We start from the raw sequence: 26,882 nt of genomic DNA on the forward strand, positions 1-26,882 counted from the left end.
AAAGGCAAAACTATAATAACCTTTGTACAAACTATACAAAGTGCAATGAGACATAGAAAATACAGTGTCATATATCAACACAAAGGAGATATAATACTGCAAAGTAAAGAATTTGGTGTCAGGAATGCCTTACATTCTGTGGATAGAAGCTGTTTCACAGTTTGGTAGAATTGGCTTGGATGCTCTGTTACATTCTACCAGTTGACAGGTGGGCAGAATCCATAAGTGGGATGTTAGAGTTTTACAATTTTGTAAGCCCTGTGAATGCAGTGTTTCTGGAATATAAACTGAATATTATTATTGATAATTCTTAATATATTATGTTTCGCCTATGTGCACTATTATGTAATCTGAGATATTGTGATTTACATTTCAAACAGTGATATAGCTGGTAGTTCCTCAGTTGCTGCATGAATTGAAGACCTTGTTGTGCCTTCTTCACTAAGGTGGTGGTGTTGAAGGTTAAGGTGAGGTTGTCCAGGTGTACAGCAAGGGATTTAGCACTCCTAACTAAATCCATTGCAGAACCCTTGCTGTGCAGTGGGGAGTCAACAACATGGGTCTTCTCTTTTTTGTTTTTTCCATATTGAGACAAGTAGTGTTGATCTTGCACAGATTCAATAGCTGCTCTTCTTCCAGTCTGTACTCTGATTCAGCTGTGCTTCTGAATAGTTCTGTCAGCTACAAACTTGATGATGCTGTATTATGTGTGCTTGCAAAGTTGGATGGGAGAATAAATAGTTCTTATTTGGTTGACAATTAGTAATGAAAAAAATGTCTGACTTTTATTTTGTATACAGTGTCATGGAATTGACGCTATAGTTAGCTTCATATGCTAAAATAGATTTTTGAAGTGGAAAGCAAAGAATATTGCTCCCTAAGTAGTTGTAACACAGGTGATTTGTAGAATACTAATATAACCAGTCATATTTTGTGGCTGTCATTCACATTACTATGGGGTAATGAAGCACATTTTTAAGAACGTGGAATGCTGCATTGTTTCCACAGGAATACTGTGAACATTACTGCATTTACTATGGGAAGCTCACCCCTTGCCTTCACCTTTCAACTGCCCTTCCTGGTTTTTTGATTCAAGCAGATGAGGTTCAGAATGTGTACTCTGTAAGTGCAGTGGATTAATGTAATAAGTATCATTTCTGTGCCTGAATCCACTATAGGTTACTATATACAAGATTTCCATCATAATTGACAAAACCAACATCACACTACCAAAACCCCTACGATTAGAAAACATTATGTAAACACTAATGAATGAAGATGCATGTGGAATTTGGCAGCGAATTTAGCTCCACGAGTCACTATCTTATCAGTATCATCAATCACTACAAGAAAAGTAATAGACCAATCAGGTGGTTAGTGACTGAGCAAGCATTGAAAGAGAAACTTTGAGAAATAAAGTGTGGTGAAAAAACAATGGGGAAATTGATTATAAAAACAATTTAGGTAACACTTTAGTTTAGGCATTGCAAAAATGCTTCTATTACTCACTATTATATAGTAAGACCTTAACAAACACTGATTTGGGTCTTCATAACACTTGCAAAGCACCAGTAAAGTGTTTATTCATCTCTGAAATGTGTCCTACTAAAACAACTTCACTTAGGAATGGTCTGAGGTGGTTTAACCAAGTCACATTTCCATTGATATTACATCTTTAGTATAAGACCTGTTAATTCTTCATATTATGAAGTAATTTTACCATCATATCAATATGCCACAATGCACAGAGAAGAATAACATATCTGCAGATGTTTTCAAAGTGTTATGAAGATCAAAAGAAGCCTTTGTTAAGGTCTTGTTACATAAGAGTAAATGAGTAATAGAAATATTTTTGCAGTACCTAAACTAAAGTGTTACCAAACATTATTGCAAGTTTAAATGATAGAAAAAGTAAAATAAATAGCAAATTTCTTTTGGACTGGTTGAGAAAAAAAAAATTATTATTATAGAGAAGAGGAACACCACTGAAGTGACAGTGGGAGAATGTTGCAAAAAAATTTAGCATTCTTGGCAAATTACTCTGCAAATTTTGTTCAGATCTGATTGATTACAACTTACGATTTTAGCAAGATGAACAAGAACACAATAAAATATTCTGTGTGGGTTGTATTTTTTGTCTGTGACTTTTTCCTGAACAGCTGTACTACTCTGTCTAGCTCAATGAGTAGCAATGCCTACTCTTTACTCAGACCTGCAATTGCAGTGCATGGCCACATAACACTCTACAATGTAAAATATAAAACTTGTGTCATTACCCTTGATTAGTATTGTTGTTGCATCCTGGCACAATTAAATAATGCATGTTGATTAGTTTTCGTAAGGTAAATGCTGAATGCTCAAGTGCTTATAAATATTTATTGCAGGGGAACTTTAGCTAATACTAACATGCCCACCTAACATTCAGCACAATGGCATTAACTTGTCTTGTCTATAATTAACTAATAGTTTATATCAGATAAAAAAAATGGTTGCCTACATGTGGAAATCGCCCAACAGATGGCCTCTTTGTTATCAATTGGTCAGGCACCATAACTAATAAACTTGTCAAAGGCACTAAGCTATGAGCAAAAAAAGGTTTCTAGAGGCTCACACCATCATGTGTTGCAATATCCTCAAAAGTGACTCATGATTTAACATATACTTTGACATTAAATACCTTCCATAATATAAGTGGTACTATTCATCCTGTTGTGCTACTTCTGTAATGAATGTGGCTAAGTCACTGTAGAGCACCTTGCTTCCTTTAGTGTCATAATTCATATCCAGTCTTTGACTTTAGTAAATAATCAGGAGAGCCATGTGTGAAAAATCCTGCTGTAGAACATGGCATCTATGGGGAAAACACTAGAACAGCTGATATTAGGAAGATGAATTTCGGCATTAGTCAGGAAAATGTACAACGCAATGGATTTTTGTTTTGTTTTAAAGAACACTGAATTTACAGTTTTGCAAGTCTATAATGTTAATGACAATAAAAAAAATATATTAAATGAGAATGAACATTTTTTTGCAAAACAAATTTTGCAAGAGTCTAATGTGTTTTATTATATTTGTAATTATAGAATAATTAAAGAGTTTTGTTGAGAGACATTCTTTATGTTCAGAAGCTGTATTTCAGACAGAACTGGGGACTTATTCTCTAATTGTGAATCAGAGCACTGGATTTGCAAGGCAGTCATGCTAAACAATGGCATGGATAAATAACAGTGAATAAAACTACATAGATCACTTAGGAAGTCTCATAAGTATACACACCTTACTTATATTAAAATGGTTTTCCTGAGGTTCTCAGATTTTGGGTGGTATCCAGATTTGATCTGTTTTTTGTGGCATTGTGCAATTATGACTTTTTATCTTCTTTAATAAAGTACCTTTTTATTTTTTAAGCATTTCAGATCAATAGAAGAAAGAAAAAAATCCTCCAAAGAAGGCAATTTCATGAGTGACACATTACCAAGAAAGAAAAGTGCCCCAACTATTTCACCCCACTTCAACAGCTCAACGCTGGGACGCAGCATTACACCCAAAGTAGGTACTTTAAATATTCATGTTTTGTTTTACATTTGGACCTGTTTAATTTATATTAGTATTTGTTTAGAGTTCTTGGTGTTCTCTAAGTGAATCTCTGAATATGGTTCTAATTATGAATTTGAGTAAATGTGTTTCTTTAGATGTTAATTATTAATTATATAATATGTTTTATATTTTATATTTCAGGAAGCAAAAAAATTGTTAAATTGATATAGTGATTTTTATCGATACTTTCACATCAGTTCAATATTTTGAATTTGCGTGTTGAGAATCAATTTTCAGGAACCTAAAAAAAATAGTTGACAGATCTCCTAATTCGTGAGGTATGTTGAATGATTTTCCCACCAAATGACCTATTGAAAGCGATGTGTAAATGACTGACAGTTTGTTTAGTCATCCTTTCGGCATGCAGCATGAAGGATTACGCAGTTTGGTTCATGATCTTTTTTAATCTACATTACACTTGGATCGGAAAGAAGACACACAGTTCCCTGCAGGAAATTAAAATCATATTTACCGTAAGCTACCATTTTGTAGTTAGCAGGATGAATCAAACAGCACTTCTCTTCTGATTGTGCAGAATTCTTGTATAGGGCCCTATAGATTCTGCTTTTGCCGAATCGTGGAGGAAATTGCAGAATTCACACATGAAAACTGACTATATATATATATATATATATATATATATATATATATATATATATATATAATATGTGTGTGTGTGTGTGTGTATGCCTGTATATATGTTCCAGCATCACTTTCGAATGGCTGGAGCGATTTTCATGAAACTTTGTACATACAGTATGTTTCTCATTGGTTGACTAAAAATACTGTAGGGTGACACCAACCCTAACCCACCCCCTCCTAGGTAAGGTGGGGGGTGAACTTTCAGTCTTATATGCTTGTTATCATCCAATTGACATTCGGAACGACCAACAGAAGGCAAACTGGAGGCAACTGCCAGCATTCTTTATGTTTGAGCACCATCGTATGCCTGTTGTTTTTGAAATTAAATAGAGTTGGCCGGGTTGACATTCCAACTATTTTTTGGGACTCATTCTGTCGTTGTGACTAGAGCCGCCTATATATATATATATATATATATATATATATTTATACAGTACTGTGCAAAAGTTTTAGGCAGGTGTGAAAAAATGCTGTAAACAAAGAATGCTTTCAGAAATATAAATAATGATTGTTTATTGTTGTCAATTTACAAAATGCAAAGTGAACGAACAAAAGAAAAATCTAAATCAAATCAATATTTGGTGTTACTACCTTTTGCCTTCAAACCAGCATCAATTCTTATAGGTACACTTGCACAAAGTCAGGGATTTTGTAGTATTCTAGTCAGGTGTATGATCAACCAATTATACCAAACAGGTGCTAATGATCATCAATGTCACACGTAGGTTGAAACACAGTCATTAACTGAAACAGAAACAGCTGTGTAGGAGGCTTAAAACTGGGTGAGGAACAGCCAAACTCTGCTACCAAGGTGAGGTTGTGGAAGACAGTTTCATGTCATGGCAAGATTGAGCACAGCAACAAGACACAAGGTAATTATACTGCATCAGCAAGGTCTCTCCCAGACAAAGATTTCAAAGCAGACTGGGGTTTCAAGATGTGCTGTTCAAGCTCTTTTGAAGAAGCACAAAGAAACGGGCAATGTTGAGGACCGTAGACGCAGTGGTCGGCCAAGGAAAATTAGTGCAGCAGATGAAAGACGCATCAAGCTTATTACCCTTCGAAATCGGAAGATGTCCAGCAATGCCGTCAGCTCAGAACTGGCAGAAACCAGTGGGACCCAGGTACACCCATCTACTGTCCGGAGAAGTCTGGCCAGAAGTGGTCTCTCAACTCTTCATGGAAGAGTTGCAGCCAAAAAGCCATACCTCCGATGTGGAAACAAGGCCAAGCGACTCAAGTATGCACGAAAACATAGGATCTGGGGTGCAGAAAAATGGCAGCAGGTGCTCTGGACTGATGAGTCAAAATTTGAAATATTTGGCTGTAGCAGAAGGCAGTTTGTTCATCAAAGGGCTGGAGAGCGGTACAATAATGAGTGTCTGCTGGCAACAGTGAAGCATGGTGGAGGTTCCTTGAACGTTTGGGGCTGCATTTCTGCAAATGGAGTTGGAAATTTGGTCAGGATTAATGGTGTTCTCAATGCTGAGAAATACAGGCAGATACTTATCCATCATGCAATACCATCAGGGAGGCGTATGATTGGCCCCAAACTTATTCTGCAGCAGGACAACAACCCCAAACATACAGCCAAAGTCATTAAGAACTATCTTCAGCGTAAAGAAGAGCAAGAAGTCCTGGAAGTGATGGTATGGCCCCCACAGAGCCCTGATCTCAACATCATCGAGTGTGTCTGGGATTACATGAAGAGACAGAAGGATGTGAGGAAGCCTACATCCACAGAAGATCTGTGGTTAGTTCTCCAAGATGTTTGGAACAACCTACCAGCCGAGTTCCTTCAAAAACTGTGTGCAAGTGCACCTAGAAGAATTGATGCTGTTTTGAAGGCAAAAGGGTGGTCACACCAAATATTGATTTGATTTAGATTTCTCTTTTGTTCATTCACTGCATTTTGTTGATTGATGAAAATAAATGATTAACACTTCCATTTTTGAAAGCATTCTTTGTTTACAGCATTTTTTCACACCTGCCTAAAACTTTTGCACAGTACTATATATATACAGTATATAATATATATATATATATATATATATATATATATATATATATATATATATATATATATATATATATATATATATATATATATAATATAAAATAGAGAGAGAGATGTTATATATAAAGCAGACTGTAACAATCTTGCGGCCCTGTATGTATGTATGTTATCATCCAGTTGATGCTCAGAACGTTTGTGATGTGCTCCATAAAAGGAACCAACAGTGTTATCATGAAAAATCCGTAGTATTATTTGTTTGTCATTTAATGTTTGTTTTTGTTAACTGTATTATCATCTTGCATTATTCTTATTGTATCAATGTTGTGGTGGTAATAGAATTAAATCAACCTAATAATTAAATCAACCTAATGACTTTTTTATGTTGTCAAAACTTTTGCATGTAAAAACTTATTACTACACCACAAAACAAAAATTAATCTGTTAAAAAAGGCTTCACTTTTCCCATTGTTTTTACATTAATTTCAAGTATTCTGTGATTTATATTTTGATTAAAATAGGCTATATAAGAAAAGTAAGCAATTTTATTTTTATCTACCATATTCAGTGGCTCTCTGTGATTTTTCTTTATTCCTTAATGAACTAAATGTCATTTGTTTTGCAACATCATAGCTAACGTGTTGGTGTTACAGTTTTTTTGTAAAAAAGAAATAGGAATTTTTTTTAATATGTTCATAATCAAAAAACTATTTTAATTAACTTACCAGAATCAAAGGTAAAGTATAAACCAAATATAGCTATGATATTTATCTTATAATATTTATTTATATAGACACTCAGAACGTTTGCACAATCATTAAAAATTGCTGGAATCAATTTGGACACAGCCTGTTTCTCACATGTGGCATGTTCAAGGATACGAAGCCCTAAGAACCTTTATATATTGGGTAAAAAACTAAAAACATTGTATATAACAAGGCACTTCAGTAAACAATACAACAACACTAGTGAGTCTTCATTATTTGTTAATTTTTTTTTTTTTTTTAAAGTTGTTTTTTTTTTAACAATTAAGAAAAAAAAATATTTTCCTCCCAGGCACCACTGGGTATTTCAGCTAGTTTCCATATAAAAACAGAATCGCTTTTGTGCTTTTTCGCAAAAAAATTGAGTCATCAACCCATTTACTGTATCACACATCAAAAAAAAGGGGGAAAAATAACGTTGGTTTTACTAATGTAACTGCATCAAATCATGTTATTCATGACTGTAGCAAAATTTTCATAGTTAAGTACATCAAATCACATTTCATATGTGAAGCATGCACAAAGCAATCATTTGAATTACAAATTGTTAGGTACAAATCAAGAATCAAATTGAATTGACAAGTTCATCAATTCATCGCTCTGATTATCACAGTTTAAATACTAGAATTCTAAATCATACTGTAGTAACAACAGACACAAGACTGCTGTCGGTGAGACAGCAGTTCATCATATGGCACGTTCACAGGCTGCTAAGATTTAAAGAGGAGATCTCAATGATTTTCAGAGGGACCGTTGCTGAAACATATATCGTTACGGCTTCAGTGGCTTAATGATTCACTGTAAAATTCTGAAAGAACAGCTTCCACCTTTGCTGTTAAATAATCCAGATTTGTTAGTCAATTTTTCTTTTTATTTTCAATCAATACACTGAGAAAATGATCAAGATGTTTTGTATTTTTGCTTACAATTTCCACTAGCTGTTGATCATTTTTCTTTCTAGTGCCCATAACCCCAGTCAAAGTTCATAGTTTTGTCTTACATTTAAATTCTTGTAGTTTTGTTGACATTTTGCTTATCATTTACACAACGTTACTGCTATCTGTCCCACTGGAGAAAAGTAACCAGTATGCCTAATAAATATCATTTGCAGTTTAGGTATGAAACTCAATTATATTTTTATTTACCTTTTTACTTTTTGAAAAGCATGTGTTTGTTAATCTAAAAATGGTATGCGTGGATATTAATATTTTCTTGAAGAAAGATCTAATGGTCTATTTTTGATCATATGGGTTTCAAATTAAAAGTAATAAAACATGTTTAAATTTGCTTGCAACCCCTGAAGTGAATTAAGCTGGTTTGCTGCTAATTTTGTGTCATAGTTAAAGTGATATTTAAAGAGTTATGACTTTGAAGCAATACTGAAGTAATGTTCTGCATATTTTTTTTCTCATTTGAGAAATCTCATATGCCACTGGTTCAGAGTGCTAGCTGTGGCAGTGTACTTCCTCGAAATCTTACAGTATCACCGAAGGACATTGACTCAAGAAGAATACACAAAGGTGAGCAATTTTAGTATTTTTTTAAGGTATAACGTCTTACTGTATGGTATTTCACTGTTAGTATTGAGCAATGTGCTATTAAATTGGCATACATCTACAAAATTGATTACTCAATGTTTTTCTATATGTTAGCTGTAAGAATATAGACAATGAGGTGGCACAATGCAGCTTTAGTGCAGCTGCCTTACAGCTTTAGGAAAACTCTGTTTACATTCCGGTCCAGTAACTGGCTGTACAAAGTTTGTATGTTGTTCTAGTGTGCCTGCCGGGTTTTCCTTAAAGTACTCTAGTTTTCTTCTCACGCCTTATGCCTATAGCAACCTCTCTTGTTCTGTTGTCCCATAGAAGCTTGACCCTTAAATTAATAACACAATATGTTGATGTCAAATTTGATTTAGAAAATATGAAGATGTTCCAGTATAATAGTTAAAAATATAAATTGCTAGGTTAGTCATTGTCCCATAAAGAGTATGGCACCTATTACTGCCTAGCACCATTTTGCATTAAATATTTCAGAAAAAGTTATAAATGACACTTAGGCAAACTATAACTAAAATATTTTGTTTGAGTAAAATCCAGAATGCTGCTCAATGCAGCTTTCAACAACAATTTGACTGCATGCCTTAGATAAGTCTAAGAGGTGATTTAAGTAATTTAATATGCAAACAACACAGTGACACTTCATTGAAAACATTCCAGTGGTGATCAGGTATTCCTATGTCTACAAATTTGTTATGAGGAAAATGTACCTTCTATTACTGTTGAAAAAGAAATAATGTTAACAGTGCAGTAAAGGCTTTTGACTATAGGAATTATAGATGTTACTGCATTCTTGACTTAAAGGCTTAGATGTTCATAAAGCTTAATGTTTAATGACATTTTAATTTTAAGCATGTATCTATTTGTTTATTTTGCATTTTGAATAGTTTGTTTTTGTTAGCAGATAGCAGAGGCATACAATATAAAGGATAATAAAAAAATATCAACATTTGTTATGTATTCTGATGTTGAAAGGTATTTTGGTTAATGACATCTTCCAAAAGCATATTATATAGAAAGTGTTAATTTAGTTTTTATTTCACAAAAATATTTTTATTTTATTTTTTATATCTTAGTTTCAGTTTTAGTGATTACTAGCTGCTCCCCACGGCTCCGCCCGCATACTAGTGAAATAGAACAAACTTTAAAAATAAGTGAAAAAAAATTTAAAAAATATAATTTGTATTGAGATGAATTGATATTGGTAGCTTTCGTATCTGAGGGGCATCTTCATATACAATATTTTTGGTTTTGCTATCAGGGACGAAAATGTAGCTGTGATCTCTTTGCCAAAAATGTTAAAAGTCAGCAAGGTATCTCTGGCAAAGCGGAAGGTAGGTACGCTCCAGTGTCAAGCATTGCCATTGTATCTGATCGTGTTCAGCTCTGACGGGAGAATGTCCCCAGTGTGGGAAGAAGAGCACATGGCCGTAATATCTCTTGCAATTAGCAGCTACCATCTAAAACACACGTAGCTCAAAAACGTCAAACATTACTCCTTAACAATCTGTAGATGATAATGTCTCCTGAACAAACAGCTATTGCTAGCTAAGCAGAGGCAAGGTACACTCCAAGTGGCAAGAGGTAGACCAATTCGAACGGAGGCTGGTGTGTGAGTGAGAATGGTCTCACTTCCCCCTCTCCTCGACCCACAGACTCGGTCTCATGTTCGCGCAAAAAAATCACTGCCGCAAGTTAACTATACTTAGTGCAATGAGAGAAGTTGCGTAATCAACTGGAATGTTCAAGCAAATTATAGAAAAAATAAAAAAACAATCAAATCCGTTAAGTAGTTCTCTCGTGAAAGGCAGACAGACAGACAGACATTGGATTTTATATATATATATATATATATATATATATATATATATATATATATATATATATATATATATTTAAAAGAGAGAGAGAGAGAGATGGTATGGTTAAAAGCTACTATGGAGTTTAGTTTTGTGTCACAATCAGACAACTGTAGAATGTATGGATTTGGATATGTTAGTGGAAGCTTACTACACTACATGGTTTACTATCTGGTTTTGTTTTTGTCTGATAAAGACAAGCATAATCAGAACCAGATACTGAATATGAACAATTTTATACATTTTTATTATATTTTAAAATATAATTCTATGCTATTTGTGATGATCAAATGTGCACTGATTGTTGGCATTTTTTATCTTTTCTTTTTATTGCCTGGGATGGGCCAATTTGTAATTGAATTTAGGTGAATTGTACTCTAAATGTCTATACCACACAACATATCTCGCTCCAAGACAATGTGCTTATAATGAATACCTTCAATATTGCATTCAAAAATCTCCCATACTGGGCTTTTTATTTTCTACCAGCCATATTGATCTCTGATTCCATCTCAGGCACATACAATTTATAGATACAATTTTGCCACCTGCAGGCCTGAAAAGATATAAAAAATCAGAAAATAGATTATACTACGATCTGACAGGTGTGATTATGAAAATCATGGGGGTTTAGGAAGAACAGGGCTCTTAGGCTTGAATCAGTTTGTAGACCCCATCTAACTGTATTGAGGGAAACAAAGAAAAACAAGCATTTAGTGTCAAAGGTTAGGGGCAGTGAGACTTGAATAGCCCATACATAAGAACAGTAAACCCTTAATGAGCAGAGCAAGAGTAGGTAATAGGTGTATGGACAGGCACAAAACAACAGAGACAGCATCTGAGATTAGGAACAATATATATATATATATATATATATATATATATATATAAACCTGTTTATCCAGAGCAGGATGGCAGGAAACCTGGAGCCTACCCTAGCAGGTTTGGATGCAAGGCAGGAAAAGTCCCTGGTGCATAATATGTATGATATTGGTGATGTTACGAACAAAAAGAATATGATATTTCAACTATCTATTTTGAGAAAGATGAGAAAAATTGAAAAAAGGGGGACAATTATTTTAAAACATAATTCTGCTACTGGATTATTTTCACAATATCAGGTATTTTGAGCTGTGAATTTAAACTAAAATTAGTATGTTTTCACCAGTTGGCAGACTCTTTGCCTACCTACCTGTAGTTCAGTAGAGACATTGCCAACTCAGGAATTTTACAAGGTTTGTATCGCTTCGTTGTTAAATGACTTTTTTAAAGCAAAAGTGATTGGTCAGTAACAATATTCTGATCTTGTATGATGACCTACTCAGTCTCTCGATCAGTGATTTCTCCAGTGATTTCTCCTATGCGAAGTGGCAGGTGAATTATTGTCAACAAAACACATGCACATGACAAATAAACTGAAACGTTACTCAGTCGTGATTTTTCTGTCCATATGGTAAATGTTTTGTTGACCAGCACATTCTGATTTCAGACGTTTGAATTAAACTTTGATATACAACAAGTACAAAGCATACTTTACGGGCCCGTATTCAGCTTACTCTGTCACCACAAATGCTGTGTCAATATCCGCCCTTCGTCACCAGCCGCCGTTCACTGGATGCGAGTGGTTCGTGGTGGATTACTTTCTGTTTTAGAGTTAAAAGTTACAAGGGTTAAAGACTAATGGCAAGAATATTAATTCAAAAATGAAAACTTAAAATATTTTAGTTTATAATTATTTTATTTCTGTTAGTCTTTCCAGCTACTTTAATAGTTGCATTTAGTTTTAGTTTTTCATTTCGTCTTTGTTAATTATTTTATTTCAGTTTTACAAAAATGTTTTTTTAATAATAGTTTCAGTTTTGATTTTAGTTTTCGTTACCTATAATAACATTATACATTAACATTCATTAATCTCTAAGAGTCATTGGTTTGGGGAAATTCAGTCTAGTTTGGAGCTCAGCTGCTTTGATGATAGGGCTTCTCTGTGTATAATGTATCACATCCTGTAAGTATTCACTACAACTTTTTGGATGAGTAGCCCACCCCATTTCCCTGCCATAGTATGTGCCCATCAGTGCAGACTCACAAACAGTCTTCTCATTCAGTTCTAGCTTTGGCCAGGCAGGAATCTGTTACTCTGAAACATTCATTAGCTGTTGTTCTGTTTTGTAAGTATTTACAAAAGAGCAAATCTTAATATAATGTCTTTGTATCGACAAAACAAATTAAAATAATTAGCATGTAGTGTTTACTATTGTCTGTAGCCCTGTCCACATACAGAGCGCAGCATTTAAACTTTTCTTATGTTAAAGTGCTTGCTCTGCACATCATTTTATTGGTCACTTATACATCTTGAAAAGTTAGCATTAGGTGAAGGAATGGAATTTAGCTTTGTGGCTATTGCTTTCTCAGTCATAGTATATACCATATTGATTGTAGGTGGAAGCATTAGCTCATCCACTATTTATTGTGTGCATTTTTCCATCATGCCACATGGTATGAGACTTGATATGAAGCCATTTGAGCTTTGGTGTTCATAGAAATTTTGGTAGGAGTTTTGTATAGTGTTGTGCAAATTTTGTATTAAAAGCATCAAGTCGGTTCTCCACATGATGGGGATGCAGTGTCTTAATTTGCCTTCTCAATTAGTTGGACTTTATGCTATCAGCTCCCAGTATTTTCACACACACGGCACACAGATGTCTCTCCTCCTCACCTACTAGAAAACTTGTTTCTCTGAGTGCAAGGTATGCATCATTTTTTAATCTTTAATAATAAAAATAGATTTTATTTATATAGCACCTTTCCCATGCTCAAGGCACTTACAGAATATAAAAAGAACGGCAGGGTATACAGTATTTAGCGTTGTACAAACCAGATAAATAAAGAAAGATTACAACAGTGAATTCAGAGAAAAAGCCTAACGGACAACATAATTGATGGTCTCGCTCACACACATGCAGGTTACATGAGCATCATGACAGAGAAATAAACTGAGAGAAGGGTCATAAAGTCAAGTAGAGCTAAAAGCCTTCCTGAACAGATGAGTTTTGAGTTGTTTTTTAAAAGAATTCATGGAGTCAGCTGACCTGATTAATTTCGGTAGGTCATTCCAGAGTCTGGGCACTATACAGCTGAAGGCCCTGTCACCCATGGAGTGTAGATTAGTGTGGGGCACAACAAGATTGCCATAATCAGAGGACCTTAGTGGGCGGGCAGGCACATAGTGATGGAGAAGGTCACTGATGTAGTTTGGCGTGAGGTTATTTAAGGCTTTGTAGGTTATTAGTAAGATTTTATATTCGATTCTGTAAGACACAGGGAGCCAGTGAAGACGGAGCAGGATAGGTGTGATATGTTCACTGCTGCTGGTTCGAGTAAGGACTCTTACATCTGAGTTTTGAATAAGCTGGAGCTGTGATATAAGATTAGAAGGGGCACCTGCCAGTAGGGAATTACAATAATCGATGTGGGATGTGATAAAAGCATGGACAAGTTTCTCAGCATTAGAGAAGGACAGGAAGGTGCGAACACGGGATATGTTACGGAGGTGAAAGTAAGAAAGTTTCTTAATGTGATTTATGTGGGCGGAATAAGAGAGGGAGGAATCAAAAATGACACCAAGATTCTTTACAGTAGAGGCAGATCTGATGAGATCACCGTCAAGATGGACTGGGAAGGAGCTCATTTTATTAAGTTGCATTTTAGTCCCAAGTTGCAGGAGTTCAGTTTTGTTGCAATTTAATTTTAAAGAGTTCTGCTCCATCCAGGTTTTAATTTCACTAAGGCAGGTTGTGAGCTGAGAAAGCTCTGATGAAGTTCCACTTTTAACATTGAAGTAGAGTTGAGTATCATCTGCATAAAAATGATAACCCAGTCCATAGCTACGTATAATATGGCCAAGGGGAAGCATGTAAATACAGAAGAGAAGAGGGTAGAGGACAGAGCCCTGAGGAACTGGCGCTGAGCTGGATCTGCTGTTGCCATGACTAACAAACTCTTGCCTTTCAGTCAGATAGGACTTGAACCACTTCAGGGCAGTGCCAGAGATACCCAGCATATTCTCCATTCTGGACAGTAGAATGTCATGTGTGACCGTGTCAAATGCTGCACTGAGGTCTAATAGAATTATTATGTTGGTTTGTCCAGAGTCTGCCGCCATAAGCAAATCATTGGTTACCCGTAGCTGAGCAGTTTCACAGCTGTGCCGCGCCCTGAAACCAGACTGAAAGGGTTCCATCAAGTTGTTAGAGGTCAAGTAATTGGTGAGTTGGGAAGCTACAACACGCTTGAGAACTTTTGACAGGAAAGGTAAGTGGGAAATAGGCCGGAAATTGTTAAGATTGTCAGCATCAAGACCAGACTTTTTTAACATTGAGGTTACAGAAGCAATTTTAAAAGTGAGCGGTACAAACCCAGTGTCGAGGGATGAGTTTATTATTGTTGTAACAGTCGGGATTATGGCATGAAGGCAGGATTTAAGTAGTGTGCTGGGGATGGGACCCAGTACACAAGTAGTCGGTCTCATCTTACAAAGCAGGTTATTAAGAAACGCAGATGTGACTGGTGAGAACTTAGAGAAGGAGCTGGATGGAGTGGGAAAACAGGGAGAGATATAAACAGATGATGTATTTATGTTAGTTGAATTATTTAGATCTTTAATTTTGTTATGGAAAAAGTGGAGGAATTCCTCACGGACTTCAGTAGAAGAGGTAGTTGGGCCAGATGCGGGTTCGAGTAGTTTATTAACTACAGAGAAAGAGAGAGAGAATCTTTTGCTTTCTCTCTCCACCTGACTCTGTCTATTTTGTTAAATTGTCTGATTTTTTATCATGCCTGTCAAAAATGTTCCCAAGCACTACTTTTATTTTTTTACTGCCCTTTCACTGACCTCCAATAGCTTTCTCATTTGCTTTTGGCAGTATAATAGCTTAAGACAGTAGACTAGTGACATGTAGTTTATTTATTGCTCTCTCATGAAACATATTTATTCTCACATTTGTTTTGGTGGTCTTTTTATTCTTCAGTGACTCTTTTGTGTTGAACCCCCATTATTGTAATGTCCTAATTTTTCTAAATTTTCTTTTGGATTAAGCCCCACTGAATTGCACAGTTTTTAATTTGACAGGAGAAACTATACTATTACTGAGCATGCAAATGTATTGTAAGTAGACAGTGATTAAATGTCTTGAAAGTAAATAGTACTAGGAAGTTTAATCATCAAAGCATTATGTATGCTGCATATACTTCCACTGTTGTTGGAATCTATTATCTGATAAATAAGTCCATTTATGTATTTACCAAAAACACCATAAAATGTTTAAATTATAGCTATCAAAAATCATGATTTCCTTTCTCCCGCTTCCCAAACCAACCACTGGAAATAGAAGCTTCTGGCCTGCATATTTCGTACAACCTTGACTCGTAGCTTTCTGTGACCGTATTGCATTCCACTGCAATACAATTTAGAAGTTGGAAAAATGTATTATAATAGATTAGATGAGAACCAATCCACCTAAAGTAAGAAGTAGGACATGTAAATTAAGGTTGAAGTATCCATACTGCACTTCACTCCAGCTTCTTTTATGTCAGAGGAGTTGGACTGACAATAAAAATGGAGATCACCGTAATAGTGGGTATTAGAAACAAATTAGTTCAGTGAAACAAACACTTTGGCTCATTGTCACTGAAATTGCAAAAGCAGTACAGTATAAAAGTGTTGTAGATCGCTGATCATGGGGTTGAACCCGTTAAGTTTCGATTATCAGTCAACAATTGATACCGTTGCGCCATCGAAGCGGTCGTATCAAAGGGGTGTCAATGTCACACCCTAACGCGGGTTCTTTTTCTGCAGTTATATTCTTGAAAAGAAGCACACTTGTTATGTTATATTTGTACCTTTTGTGAAAGTGTTTATTTGATATTTGGACTTAAGTCTTCACACATTATACACTTCATGTCTACATTTTGTCAATTATTACTAAAACATGAAAAATGTTTCTGTTTTAACGATGTGTTTACATAGATTGTTGTACACACAGAACACACATGAAATGCATGTGTTCCAAATAACGATATAGTATTTATAAAAGGTGTCATTTTGCTTGACTTCTCAGTACAACTCTATACATTTCCATATATACTCTATATATTCTATATACAACTGTTAAGCAACTGACACACAGGTAAACAGACTTGAGCTGAGAAAACTGTGTGGCGGTGGAGGGGATGTGATGACAGGCGGCTTGCTGCTTATCGACACATTTACAAGACAAAAGACGCTGATGGAGAAGTGCGAAGGGGTTTAAGGTGGGACGGATCTACAAGTTTTTTCGTTGGCTTTGGTAATTCTAGTGTTAAAGTACTGTTTGCCTTTTGCCGCACTAGTTGGAAAAAACACCTGAAACTGTGCAGAGCTGCCATTTATATAGGCACTCCTGCTATATATGATGTAATGCCAGCTCATTCTTTTGGTGATTCATCCCTGGCTGACGTAACTTGTCCAGCGCCATTGCAATAGCAATGTGTGTGCAGTTGAACGCTCCAATTTAATTTGGAAAAACTGGATGTTGTTGGGAGTTGCTCTTTGATGTTTCCCTGTTCAACGACAGTGTAAGGATATCTTATACTGTACATGTGAATGACAAGTGGATAATACCATCCTATACAGCTGACATGTTGCGACTCAGTGATGACTGAGAAATACCTGATCAGTCAGCAAGTTCACGTTGAAAAGCACCTATGGACAGAACTTGCAAAGGAGCAGGTAGAGTACAATTCCTTAAAGTCTGCCTTTGTAAAGCTGGCACCAGTTCAGCGCACAGCTCCAAGAGGATAACTCTTGGAAATCAAAACTGACTTAGAAGTCAGTCAACATCATCTGTAAATATGAGCTCTCTTCTAATTCTTCCATTTGTGATATCTTCTAACAACAACAAAGCAGCAATGGTAGTTGGAATATTTTGGCCATTCCATGCACCATTGTATTGTTACAGAATTATTACAATCAAGTGAATTAAATTTGTAAACAATATGCAATTAATTTCAGTGTATTTAATAAAACCAGGATCATAAAAAGCAGACCACAAAAACAGTAACATTGCTTTGACGCTGGATGCCGCCAGTTTACAAATCCAAGCAGAAACTTGCTAACGCAACGGGCGAGGCTACAGTGAAAATGTGCATGGCTTTACGCCAAGTTTAGTTTTTATGCATCTCGAAGTTAGCATGGAAACAGGCATACACAACGTTTTTGTGCGTATGCACCGTTTATACATGAGACCTCAGGTGCGCAAGTGAGAAGGAAAAAGCAGGTAACATATATAGGACAGGAAGAAGGGAACAAAACCAGACCAGGTGAAAGGGGAAAAGGTAAAAATTAGTATGAAAAGCACCCATTAGAGAAGATGAATTAAGAGATTGAAAAGTTTATATATATAACTTATATAAGTTCATATTTGTGTTCCCAGTGTGAGAATAAGCTTAGTGTCTTCTTTTTTTCTTTGAAAAGTATTGTGGACGAAAAAGGCACACTGAAAAGCAGGCAGATAATATTTTTTCTCAATTCTCTTGTTTATTCATTCGGAGTCACAGTAAGTAGAGATTCAAAAGAGCATAACTTATTGCCGCAAAGCTCAATTGAACCCTGATCAAAAGCCAGGAGGGGTTTTTTATACTTCAGCATCTCATGATTAATAAGACAAAGAACATCCTTATCAAAACAGTAAAGTTAATCAATATGTCTGTTGAGCTAAGCATTATCTGTGTTCTCAAAGCTAAGCATAGGAGAGACGCCTTTGCATAAACTACATGTACTTTCTGCAGCCTTGTGACCTTGTCCCTGAAACATTCACTCTGAGAAAGGGAAGACAAGAAACAGCTTAGATTTTATTCATGTGGACACTATTTCTCCTGAACCCTGGAATAACATATTTTTGTTAGTTCATAAGCCAAAGCGTCTCTCACTGGCAAGTTACAAAATAGTTATTATAAAAATTCTAATTTACTAAACACACAAAATACATGGTGCTGAGGAGAACATTCTTCTTCTACAGTATCTTTAAAGCCCTGTGAAAGAACGTAGACAGGGAGAGCAGTGTGGCTATGATCAAGCGATATGAATTTTCTACAATAGGCTTTGTAAGGTCTTTAATTTTAACGGTTCAAATTTGCCTATGAAATGGTCTGCATGGTCTGCATAGTCTGCATAGGCTTTCACCTATGTAAATGGCTCTATACACTTCTGACATGAAATGCAGTAAATAAGATTGTTAGACTGGCAAAAGGCCTGTTTAATATTGAATTCATCAAACAGACCAGATACAAGGGTACTGTTGGTGATGTACATGCAAATAACACAGCAGCTCTTGTAACAGCTCAAAGGTTTCAGGTTGGGAATATGTTAGGATGGAACAGGAGCACCAGTGAGATGCTGGTTTCATTATTTTGGATCCTCTTAGAATGGATGTTATGAGGTCTACTCTTGGCTTGATTGAGGGCCTGGTCCACAACAATAGAAGAAACTCATTACAGAAGTCACCATCATCACTGCAGTGGCGGCAATGTCTAAGGAACTGTGAAAGAGGGAGAGATTTTTTTATATGCCAAGAATGAAAGGAGCTGTAAGGAAAGTAACTGTGCAAGTCAGTTGGCTTGTAATAGACAGAGGCATTAAGTCCTGTAAAGTTAATAGAAAACCTTATATCTAAAAATGGCAGAGCTGAGATACAAACATTGAATGTAAAGAAAAGAGATGGATGAAAACTAGAAACATAATTCATGAATTCCTGTAGCTGTCTTCTGGAACAAGAAGGGACACCAATACTATCATCAAAATATCTTTTGTACAGGTCTGGTACAAAGCCTAGGTAGGAAGAAAATAAATGCTCTTCTATCTAGCCAATGAAGTTGGCTTAGTTAAGTCCCATTCTACTACTCACTGCAATGCCACTGACCTGGTGAAAAAAGTTATCAAAAAACAAGGCATTAAGGGTAAAAAACAGTTCTGCCGGTCTGGTGAAAGTGTTCATGGGAGGATTCTGGACTGGACATCTGTTGAATGCCTGTCTGAGGCTGACGAGACCTTTGTCATGAGGTATGACTGTGTAGAAGATGTAATGTCCATGGTAAAGTTAAAGCTGTTAGGACCATGAAACCTAAATCTGTCAACAACTGGAGAATAAGAAAGGTAAATGGGGTCAACGTCTCTGGTGACTGTTTGCCCATGATAATGCTGTATAAGTACTAAAATTGTCTTAACTTAGCTCAAAATGTGTAATCTTACAAAACAGAGAATTATTCTTCTGCAAATACAACAGCCTTTTTAAACTTCTCAGCTTTTTTCCTGCCAGTTTCTCTGGTGAGGTTGTTAATTTTTCTTGTTTTAAGATGAGCCCAGTTGTCAAGTTTATAAATCTTATCCAACCTTGATGGTTAATAGTAATGATGCATTATGATGCACCTGAATGAGTCCCCCAATCTTTATGGTTTAGTAGTCTGGAAAGATAATTTACAACTTACTACATTATCAAACTCATCTGGGCAATCTTCTACAATAATTCCTTAAGAGGTCAGTTAAATAATGGTGTTTTGAATTGCAAATATTTTTACTATTATCTGTTATCTTTCTGATGTTAAATAGTTTTTGTTTTATAAATCCACACTCTCTTAATTCTTTGTCTAAAACAAAATGTATAACTCCTTTATTTAATTTTCCAGGCACCTTTTTTTACACTTGCCTTCTCTGTCTTTTTCTTTTCTTTTTTTATATACCATGGCTTTCAGTGAAGTCCAAAAAAGGTACAGTGAATACAATGACTTTCTCCAGAAGCATGAATCAATACAATAATATTTGTATGCATGGATGACTAATTTTCTGAAAGATAAATCACCACAAAGACCATTTATTTTTCTGTTATTGCTGTTTCTTGTACTCAATAATATTTGTTTGGCTGGCATTATTTATACTGAAGAAAATCAGTCTGCTGTATATGTGATTCAATTAAATCATCTTCTGTGTTAAATTTAATATTGACAGATACAGTGCATCCGGAAAATATTCACAGCACATCACTTTTTCCAGATTTTGTTATGTTACAACCTTATTCCAGAATGGATTAAATTCATTTTTTTCCTCAGAATTCTACACACAACACCCCATAATGACAACTTGAAAAAAGTTTACTTGAGGTTTTTGCAAATTTATTAAAAATAAAAAAATTGAGAAAGCACATGTACATAAGTATTCACAGCCTTTGCCATGAAGCTCAAAATTGAGCTCAGGTGCATCCTGTTTCCCCTGATCATCCTTGAGATGTTTCTGCAGCTTAACACTAGAATTACCAGAGCCTACGAAAAAACTCGTAGATCCGTCCCACCTTAAATCGCTTCTTAAATCTGTTCGCACCTCTCCGCCAGCGTCCTTTGTCCTCAAAATGTGCAGATAAAGACAAGCAGCAAACAGCCGACTATTCCATCCCCCCACTGACTTAGAATGTGCACGAACTTCTCCCAGCTCATGCCTTGATTGATTATCTGGGAGTGAAGTGGAGTTTTAGAGTGGAAATAATAGATCGTTATTTGGAATACACGCATTTCATGTGTGTTCCGTTTTCTACAGTAATCTGTGTAAACACATTTTTAAAACAGAAACGTTTTTCATATTCTAGTAGTAAATGACAAAATGTAGGCATAAACTATATAATGTATGAAGCCTGAAGTCCAAATATCAAAGAAACACTTTCACAAAAGGTAGAAATATAACAGAACAAGTGCGCTTTTATTCAAAAATATGACTGCAGAAAAAAAAGCCGCCTTAGTGTGCAACATTGACACTCATTTACTATGACGGCCCCGTGGTGCAACAGTATCAGTTGCTGACTAGGAATCAAAAGGTCACGAATTCAATCCTGCTCGATTCCATTTTGAGAAGTGAACTTCTCTTATTTTAACTATTTTAGAATAAAAAGATACATTTGATTTCAGTCTGTAACAGCTTAGCTTTTTAGCTAAGATTAGCTTTGGTTTTTTTTTTTTATTCACTTTTCTCTCAGTCACATTCAGGATCCTTCCCTACTCCATCTTACATTGCTGTTTTCACATAAAGACGCGCTATAGCTCTGCAGTGTATCACTATACATATGGCCGCGTGTTTTTTCCCCCCAATCTTGCCAGTCTCCACATGTTGCTGTATGCTGTTTCTTTTGTACTCCAGGACATGCAGAGGAAAGCATAGTAAAGAGTAGTAACTTCAGCGCTATATACAATCATCAGACACTCCCCATCTGACACTGCTGTTTTCACATAAAGACGCGCTATAGCTCACCCAAGGAGCGCCTTTCCTACATTTACGACATGTGTACTTGTGTTGCAGTGTACACACCTCTCTGTGCTTTGGTTCCTATTACACTAAACAAGCACCTGTAATTTGCAGCTCTATTCATTATCTCAAAACAAATATATGTGACGTTTTGAAGAAATCATTTTATGACGCGAATAGTACCAGTCAGAAATAATGCAATATTATTTGAAAACGAACAGCGTCAGATTGGGTGTGATTTATACTGGCGCTGTTACTTAGAGTCAGATCAGAAGCTGAATAAGCTCCTGTTCTGACTCTAAGTAAAAAAGCATGAATTAATCAACAGAAATAACCGCGATCGACATTTTAAACTTAACGATTTACAGTGCATACCAATTTATACATTTTATGTCCATTTGAGGCTACAAAGAAAAAAAAAAACACATCCTCCCTGGCGGGGAATCGAACTCGGGTCTCTACGGCGCAGCAGGGCTGCCATGCTCAGAGAAAGCAAATCTCAGTGTTACGCCACGGTAGGTATTGTTACATCTTTGAACCTTTTGTGAAAGTGTTTATTTGATGTTTGGCCGTCAGGCTTCACACATTCTATAGTTTATGCCTACATTTTGTAACATTTATTACTAAAATATGAAAAAGTTTCTGTTTTAACAATGTGTTTACACAGATTACTGTAGAAACGGAACACACATGAAATGCGTGTGTTCCAAATAACGATCTATTATTTCCACTCTAAAACTTAAGTTCAGTCACTCCCAGATAATCAAACAAGGCATGAGCTGGGAAAACTTAGTGAACGTTTTGCGATGGTGGCGGATGGAATAGCCTGCTTTTTGCTGCTCGTCTTAATCGGCACATTTAGAAGACAAAAGAGAGGTGAGAACGGTTTTAAGGTGGGCTGGATCTACAAGTTTTTCGTAGACTCTGGTAATTCTAGTGTTAATTGGAGTCCACCTGTGGTAAATTCAGTTGATTGGACATGATTTGGAAAGGCACACACCTATCTATATAAGGTCCCACAGTTGACAGTTCATGTCAGAGCACAAACCAAGCATGAAGTCAAAGGAATTGTCTGTAGACCTCCGAGACAGGATTGTCTCGAGGCACAAATCTGGGGAAGGTTACAGAAAAATTTCTGCTGCTTTCAAGGTCCCAATGAGCACAGTGACCTCCATCATCCGTAAGTGGAAGAAGTTCGAAACCACCAGGACTCTTCCTAGAGTTGACCGGCCATCTAAACTGAGCGATCGGGGGAAAGGGGCCTTAGTCAGGGAGGTGACCAAGAACCCGATGGTCACTCTGTCAGAGCTCCAGAGGTCTTCTGTGGAGAGAGGAGAACCTTCCAGAAGGACAACCATCTCTGCAGCAATCCACCAATCAGGCCTTTATGGTAGAGTGGCCAGACGGAAGCCACTCTTTAGTAAAAGGCACATGGCAGCCTGCCTGGAGTTTGCCAAAAGGCACCTGATGGAGTCTCAGACCATGAGAAAGAAAATTCTCTGGTCTGATGAGACAAAGATTGAACTCTTTGGTGTGAATGCCAGGCGTCACGTTTGGAGGAAATCAGGCACCGCTCATCACCAAGCCAATACCATCCCTACAGTGAAGCATGGTGGTGGCAGCATCATGCTGTGGGGATGTTTTTCAGCGGCAGGAACTGGGAGACTAGTCAGGATAAAGGGAAAGATGACTGCAGCAATGTACAGAGACATCCTGGATGAAAACCTGCTCCAGAGAGCTCTTGACCATTACTGGGGCGACGGTTCATCTTTCAGTAGGACAACGACCCTAAGCACACAGCCAAGATATCAAAGGAGTGGCTTCAGGACAACTCTGTGAATGTCCTTGAGTGGCCCAGCCAGAGCCCAGACTTGAATCTGAATGAACATCTCTGGAGAGATCTTAAAATGGCTGTGCACTGATGCTTCCCATCCAACCTGATGGAGCTTGAGAGGTGCTGCAAAGAGGAATGGGCTAAACTGGCCAAGGATAGGTGCGTCAAGCTTGTGGCATCATATTCAAAAAGACTTGAGGCTGTAATTGCTGCCAAACGTGCATCGACAAAGTATTGAGCAAAGGCTGTGAATACTTATGTACATGTGATTTCTCAGTTTTTTTATTTTTAATAAATTTGCAAAAACCTCAAGTAAACTTTTTTCACGTTGTCATTATGGGGTGTTGTGTGTAGAATTCTGAGGAAAAAAATGAATTTAATCCATTTTGGAATAAGGCTGTAACATAACAAACTGTGGAAAAAGTGATGCACTGTGAATACTTTCCGGATGCACTGTACAATAGTCAGTTGTTTGGCTTTAGATTGCTGGTTTTGAAATCACTTTCCACAGGCTGCAGCTGTTGTGTTTGCATTTGGAGTGTGGTTATATTTAATGACAGACCAAGAGAAATGGTTACCTGGAATCAGTAATTAGAAGATTCTATGTTCAGAGTAATTTGGAACTGTGCATGCTTTCTGTACAATAAGGTTTAACAGATCCTGATTAGTGTCTTATGCTTGCCTTCATTGCATGTTTATTTTTAGATGTACTATTAATGTCAAAATAGTTAAGTTTTGTGAAGTAACTAACTTTTATTTTAATGCAGTTTAAATTTCATTGAATTTAGATATGAAAGTGGGCGGCACGGTGGCGCAGTGGTAGCGCTGTTGCCTCGCAGTTAGGAGACCCGGGTTCGCTTCCTGGGTCCACCCTGCATGGAGTTTGCATGTTCTCCCCGTGTCTGCGTGGGTTTCCTCCGGGCGCTCCGGTTTCCTCCCACAGTCCAAAGACATGCAGGTTAGGTGGATTGGTGATTCTAAATTGGCCCTAGTGTGTGCTTGGTGTGTGGGTGTGTTTGTGTGTGTCCTGCGGTGGGTTGGCACCCTGCCCGGGATTGGTTCCCTGCCTTGTGCCCTGTGTTGGCTGGGATTGGCTCCAGCAGACCCCCGTGACCCTGTGTTCGGATTCAGCGGGTTGGAAAATGGATGGATGGATGGATAGATATGAAAGTAAATTAATTAAAAGAATATGGATAATCTTTACCAGTATGTCACTTTATCCCACATGTTAATGCTCTGTCCATAAGATTATCTTTTGTTGCCTTTTGCCAATACAGTAATCCCTCCTCCATCGCGGGGGTTGCGTTCCAGAGCCACCCGCGAAATAAGAAAATCCGCGAAGTAGAAACCATATGTTTATATGGTTATTTTTATATTGTCATGCTTGGGTCACAGATTTGCGCAGAAACACAGCAGGTTGTAGAGAGACAGGAACGTTATTCAAACACTGCAAACAAACGTTTGTCTCTTTTTCAAAAGTTTAAACTGTGCTCCATGACAAGACAGAGATGACAGTTCTGTCTCACAATTAAAAGAATGCAAATATATCTTCCTCTTCAAAGGAGTGCGTGTCAGGAGCACAGAATGTCACATAGATAGAGAAAACAATCTCTAGCAAACAAATCAATAGGGCTGTTTGGCTTTTAAGTATGCGAAGCACCGCGGCACAAAGCTGTTGAAGGCGGCAGCTCACACCCCCTCCGTCAGGAGCAGAGAGAGAGAGAGAGACAGAGTTTGTTTTTCAGTCAAAAATCAATACGTGCCCTTCGAGCTTTTAAGTATGCGAAGCATCGTGCAGCATGTCGTTTCAGGAAGCAGCTGCACAAAAGATAGCAACGTGAAGATAATCTTTCAGCATTTTTAGACGAGCGTCCGTATCGTCTAGGTGTGCGAACAGCCCCCCTGCTCAATCCCCATACGTCAGGATCACAGATAGTCAGCGCAAGAGAGAGAGAAAAGTAAGCAATCTAGCTTCTCAGCCATCTGCCAATAGCGTCCCCTGTATGAAATCAACTGGGCAAACCAACTGAGGAAGCATGTACCAGAAATTAAATGACCCATTGTCCGCAGAAATCCGAGAACCAGCAAAAAATCCGCGATATATATTTAAATATGCTTACATATAAAATCCGCGATGGAGTGAAGCCGCGAAAGGCGAAGCGCGATATAGCGAGGGATCACTGTACTATACTTTCTCAAAACATGTCTTGTTCAGTGGGTTACCTGTTTTTCTGAACTTCATGTCACCTGGACTTTATTTTTTCCTCTTTGATTTTTCCTTCTGTACAATACATTATTTTCAAACAAAATCTTATTGTTATATATGTGGAATTTGCCTCCCAGAACCTTGGAGTGAGTTAAAGCCATAAAAATACCCCATGGAGTCTGATACCTAAACCTATTATATTCCTTTGTGAAATGTCCTCTTAATTTGCAAGCATAGGTTTCAAATAATTCTCATAACTGTCATTTTGACTTTGATTAGGTGGGTGTAGTGGAAATATTTAATGGTAAAGATTAGACTTTTTCATAGCAAGGCCGGGTTTATACATCACACAACGTTTGTCCCTGCAGACGCTACTGCCACGCAAGAAGTGTACTGTTTAAACTTGCATGCATACTTTATGTAAATCTGGAGGATTTCATCAGGTGGCAGTGCAAGACGTCATCACAGTGAAAAAACAACGTTCGGCTTCACTGTGTAGTGAATTACCTGAAACATCCATTAAATTCCCAGGACACCTTTGCACAATATCTCCCAGAAGCATATAGCGATTAACAACTGGGTCAGTTTTAAGATGACATTTACGACATTCTACTTTAATGACAAAATAAACTACAGTATGTGATTAAAGTCTAAATTTCCACTTTAATGATGAAATAGTCCTTTTTTTCTTCACTGGGTCCGTAATTTATTTTTTTCTCTGTGGCTGAAATACACTTCTGTGTAATTCTGATGCTGTTGAGACAGTACAAAAAAAAAAAAAGATGCCACAGAAGATGGTTTGTCAGACCTTTAAAATGTATTGCATCATTACAATTGGGGAATATGCGACAGTTGTATTGTCTGTGCAAGAAACAGATTAAGAAAAGCACCACAAATACATTTTGTATGTCAGCATTTAAGTTTGATGATTTTCTTCATCAAATTGAACTATTCAACAAACATCAAAGCACGCATAGTAATCCTGTAGGATCTGCAAAGCGGCTTGCTGTCACCTGTTGATAGTAAACAATTCTGACGTCACAATCCAATTCGAGCACACTGCGGCCCCCCGATTTTTTTATTTTTTTTT

The 26,882-nt window shown here is 36.9% G+C and overlaps 1 protein-coding gene across 10 annotated transcripts in view; it reads left to right on the forward strand.

Moving 5' to 3' along the window:
* Positions 1-26,882, forward strand: part of phldb2b (pleckstrin homology-like domain, family B, member 2b) — a 313,692-nt gene that overhangs the window by 233,172 nt on the left and 53,638 nt on the right. For 7 of the 10 annotated variants that reach the window (XM_051926504.1, XM_051926502.1, XM_051926505.1 and 4 more), the window contains 3 exons: positions 3,409-3,549; positions 8,435-8,537; positions 20,219-20,233. In XM_051926504.1, the coding sequence (XP_051782464.1) occupies positions 3,409-3,549; positions 8,435-8,537; positions 20,219-20,233 (259 nt within the window). The remainder of the gene's footprint in view (positions 1-3,408; positions 3,550-8,434; positions 8,538-20,218; positions 20,234-26,882) is intronic. The other 3 variants (XM_051926503.1, XM_051926507.1, XM_051926506.1) reach the window with 1 other exon arrangement.

This window comes from Erpetoichthys calabaricus, chromosome 4 (assembly GCF_900747795.2).
Source record: "Erpetoichthys calabaricus chromosome 4, fErpCal1.3, whole genome shotgun sequence".
Lineage (NCBI taxonomy): Eukaryota > Metazoa > Chordata > Cladistia > Polypteriformes > Polypteridae > Erpetoichthys > Erpetoichthys calabaricus.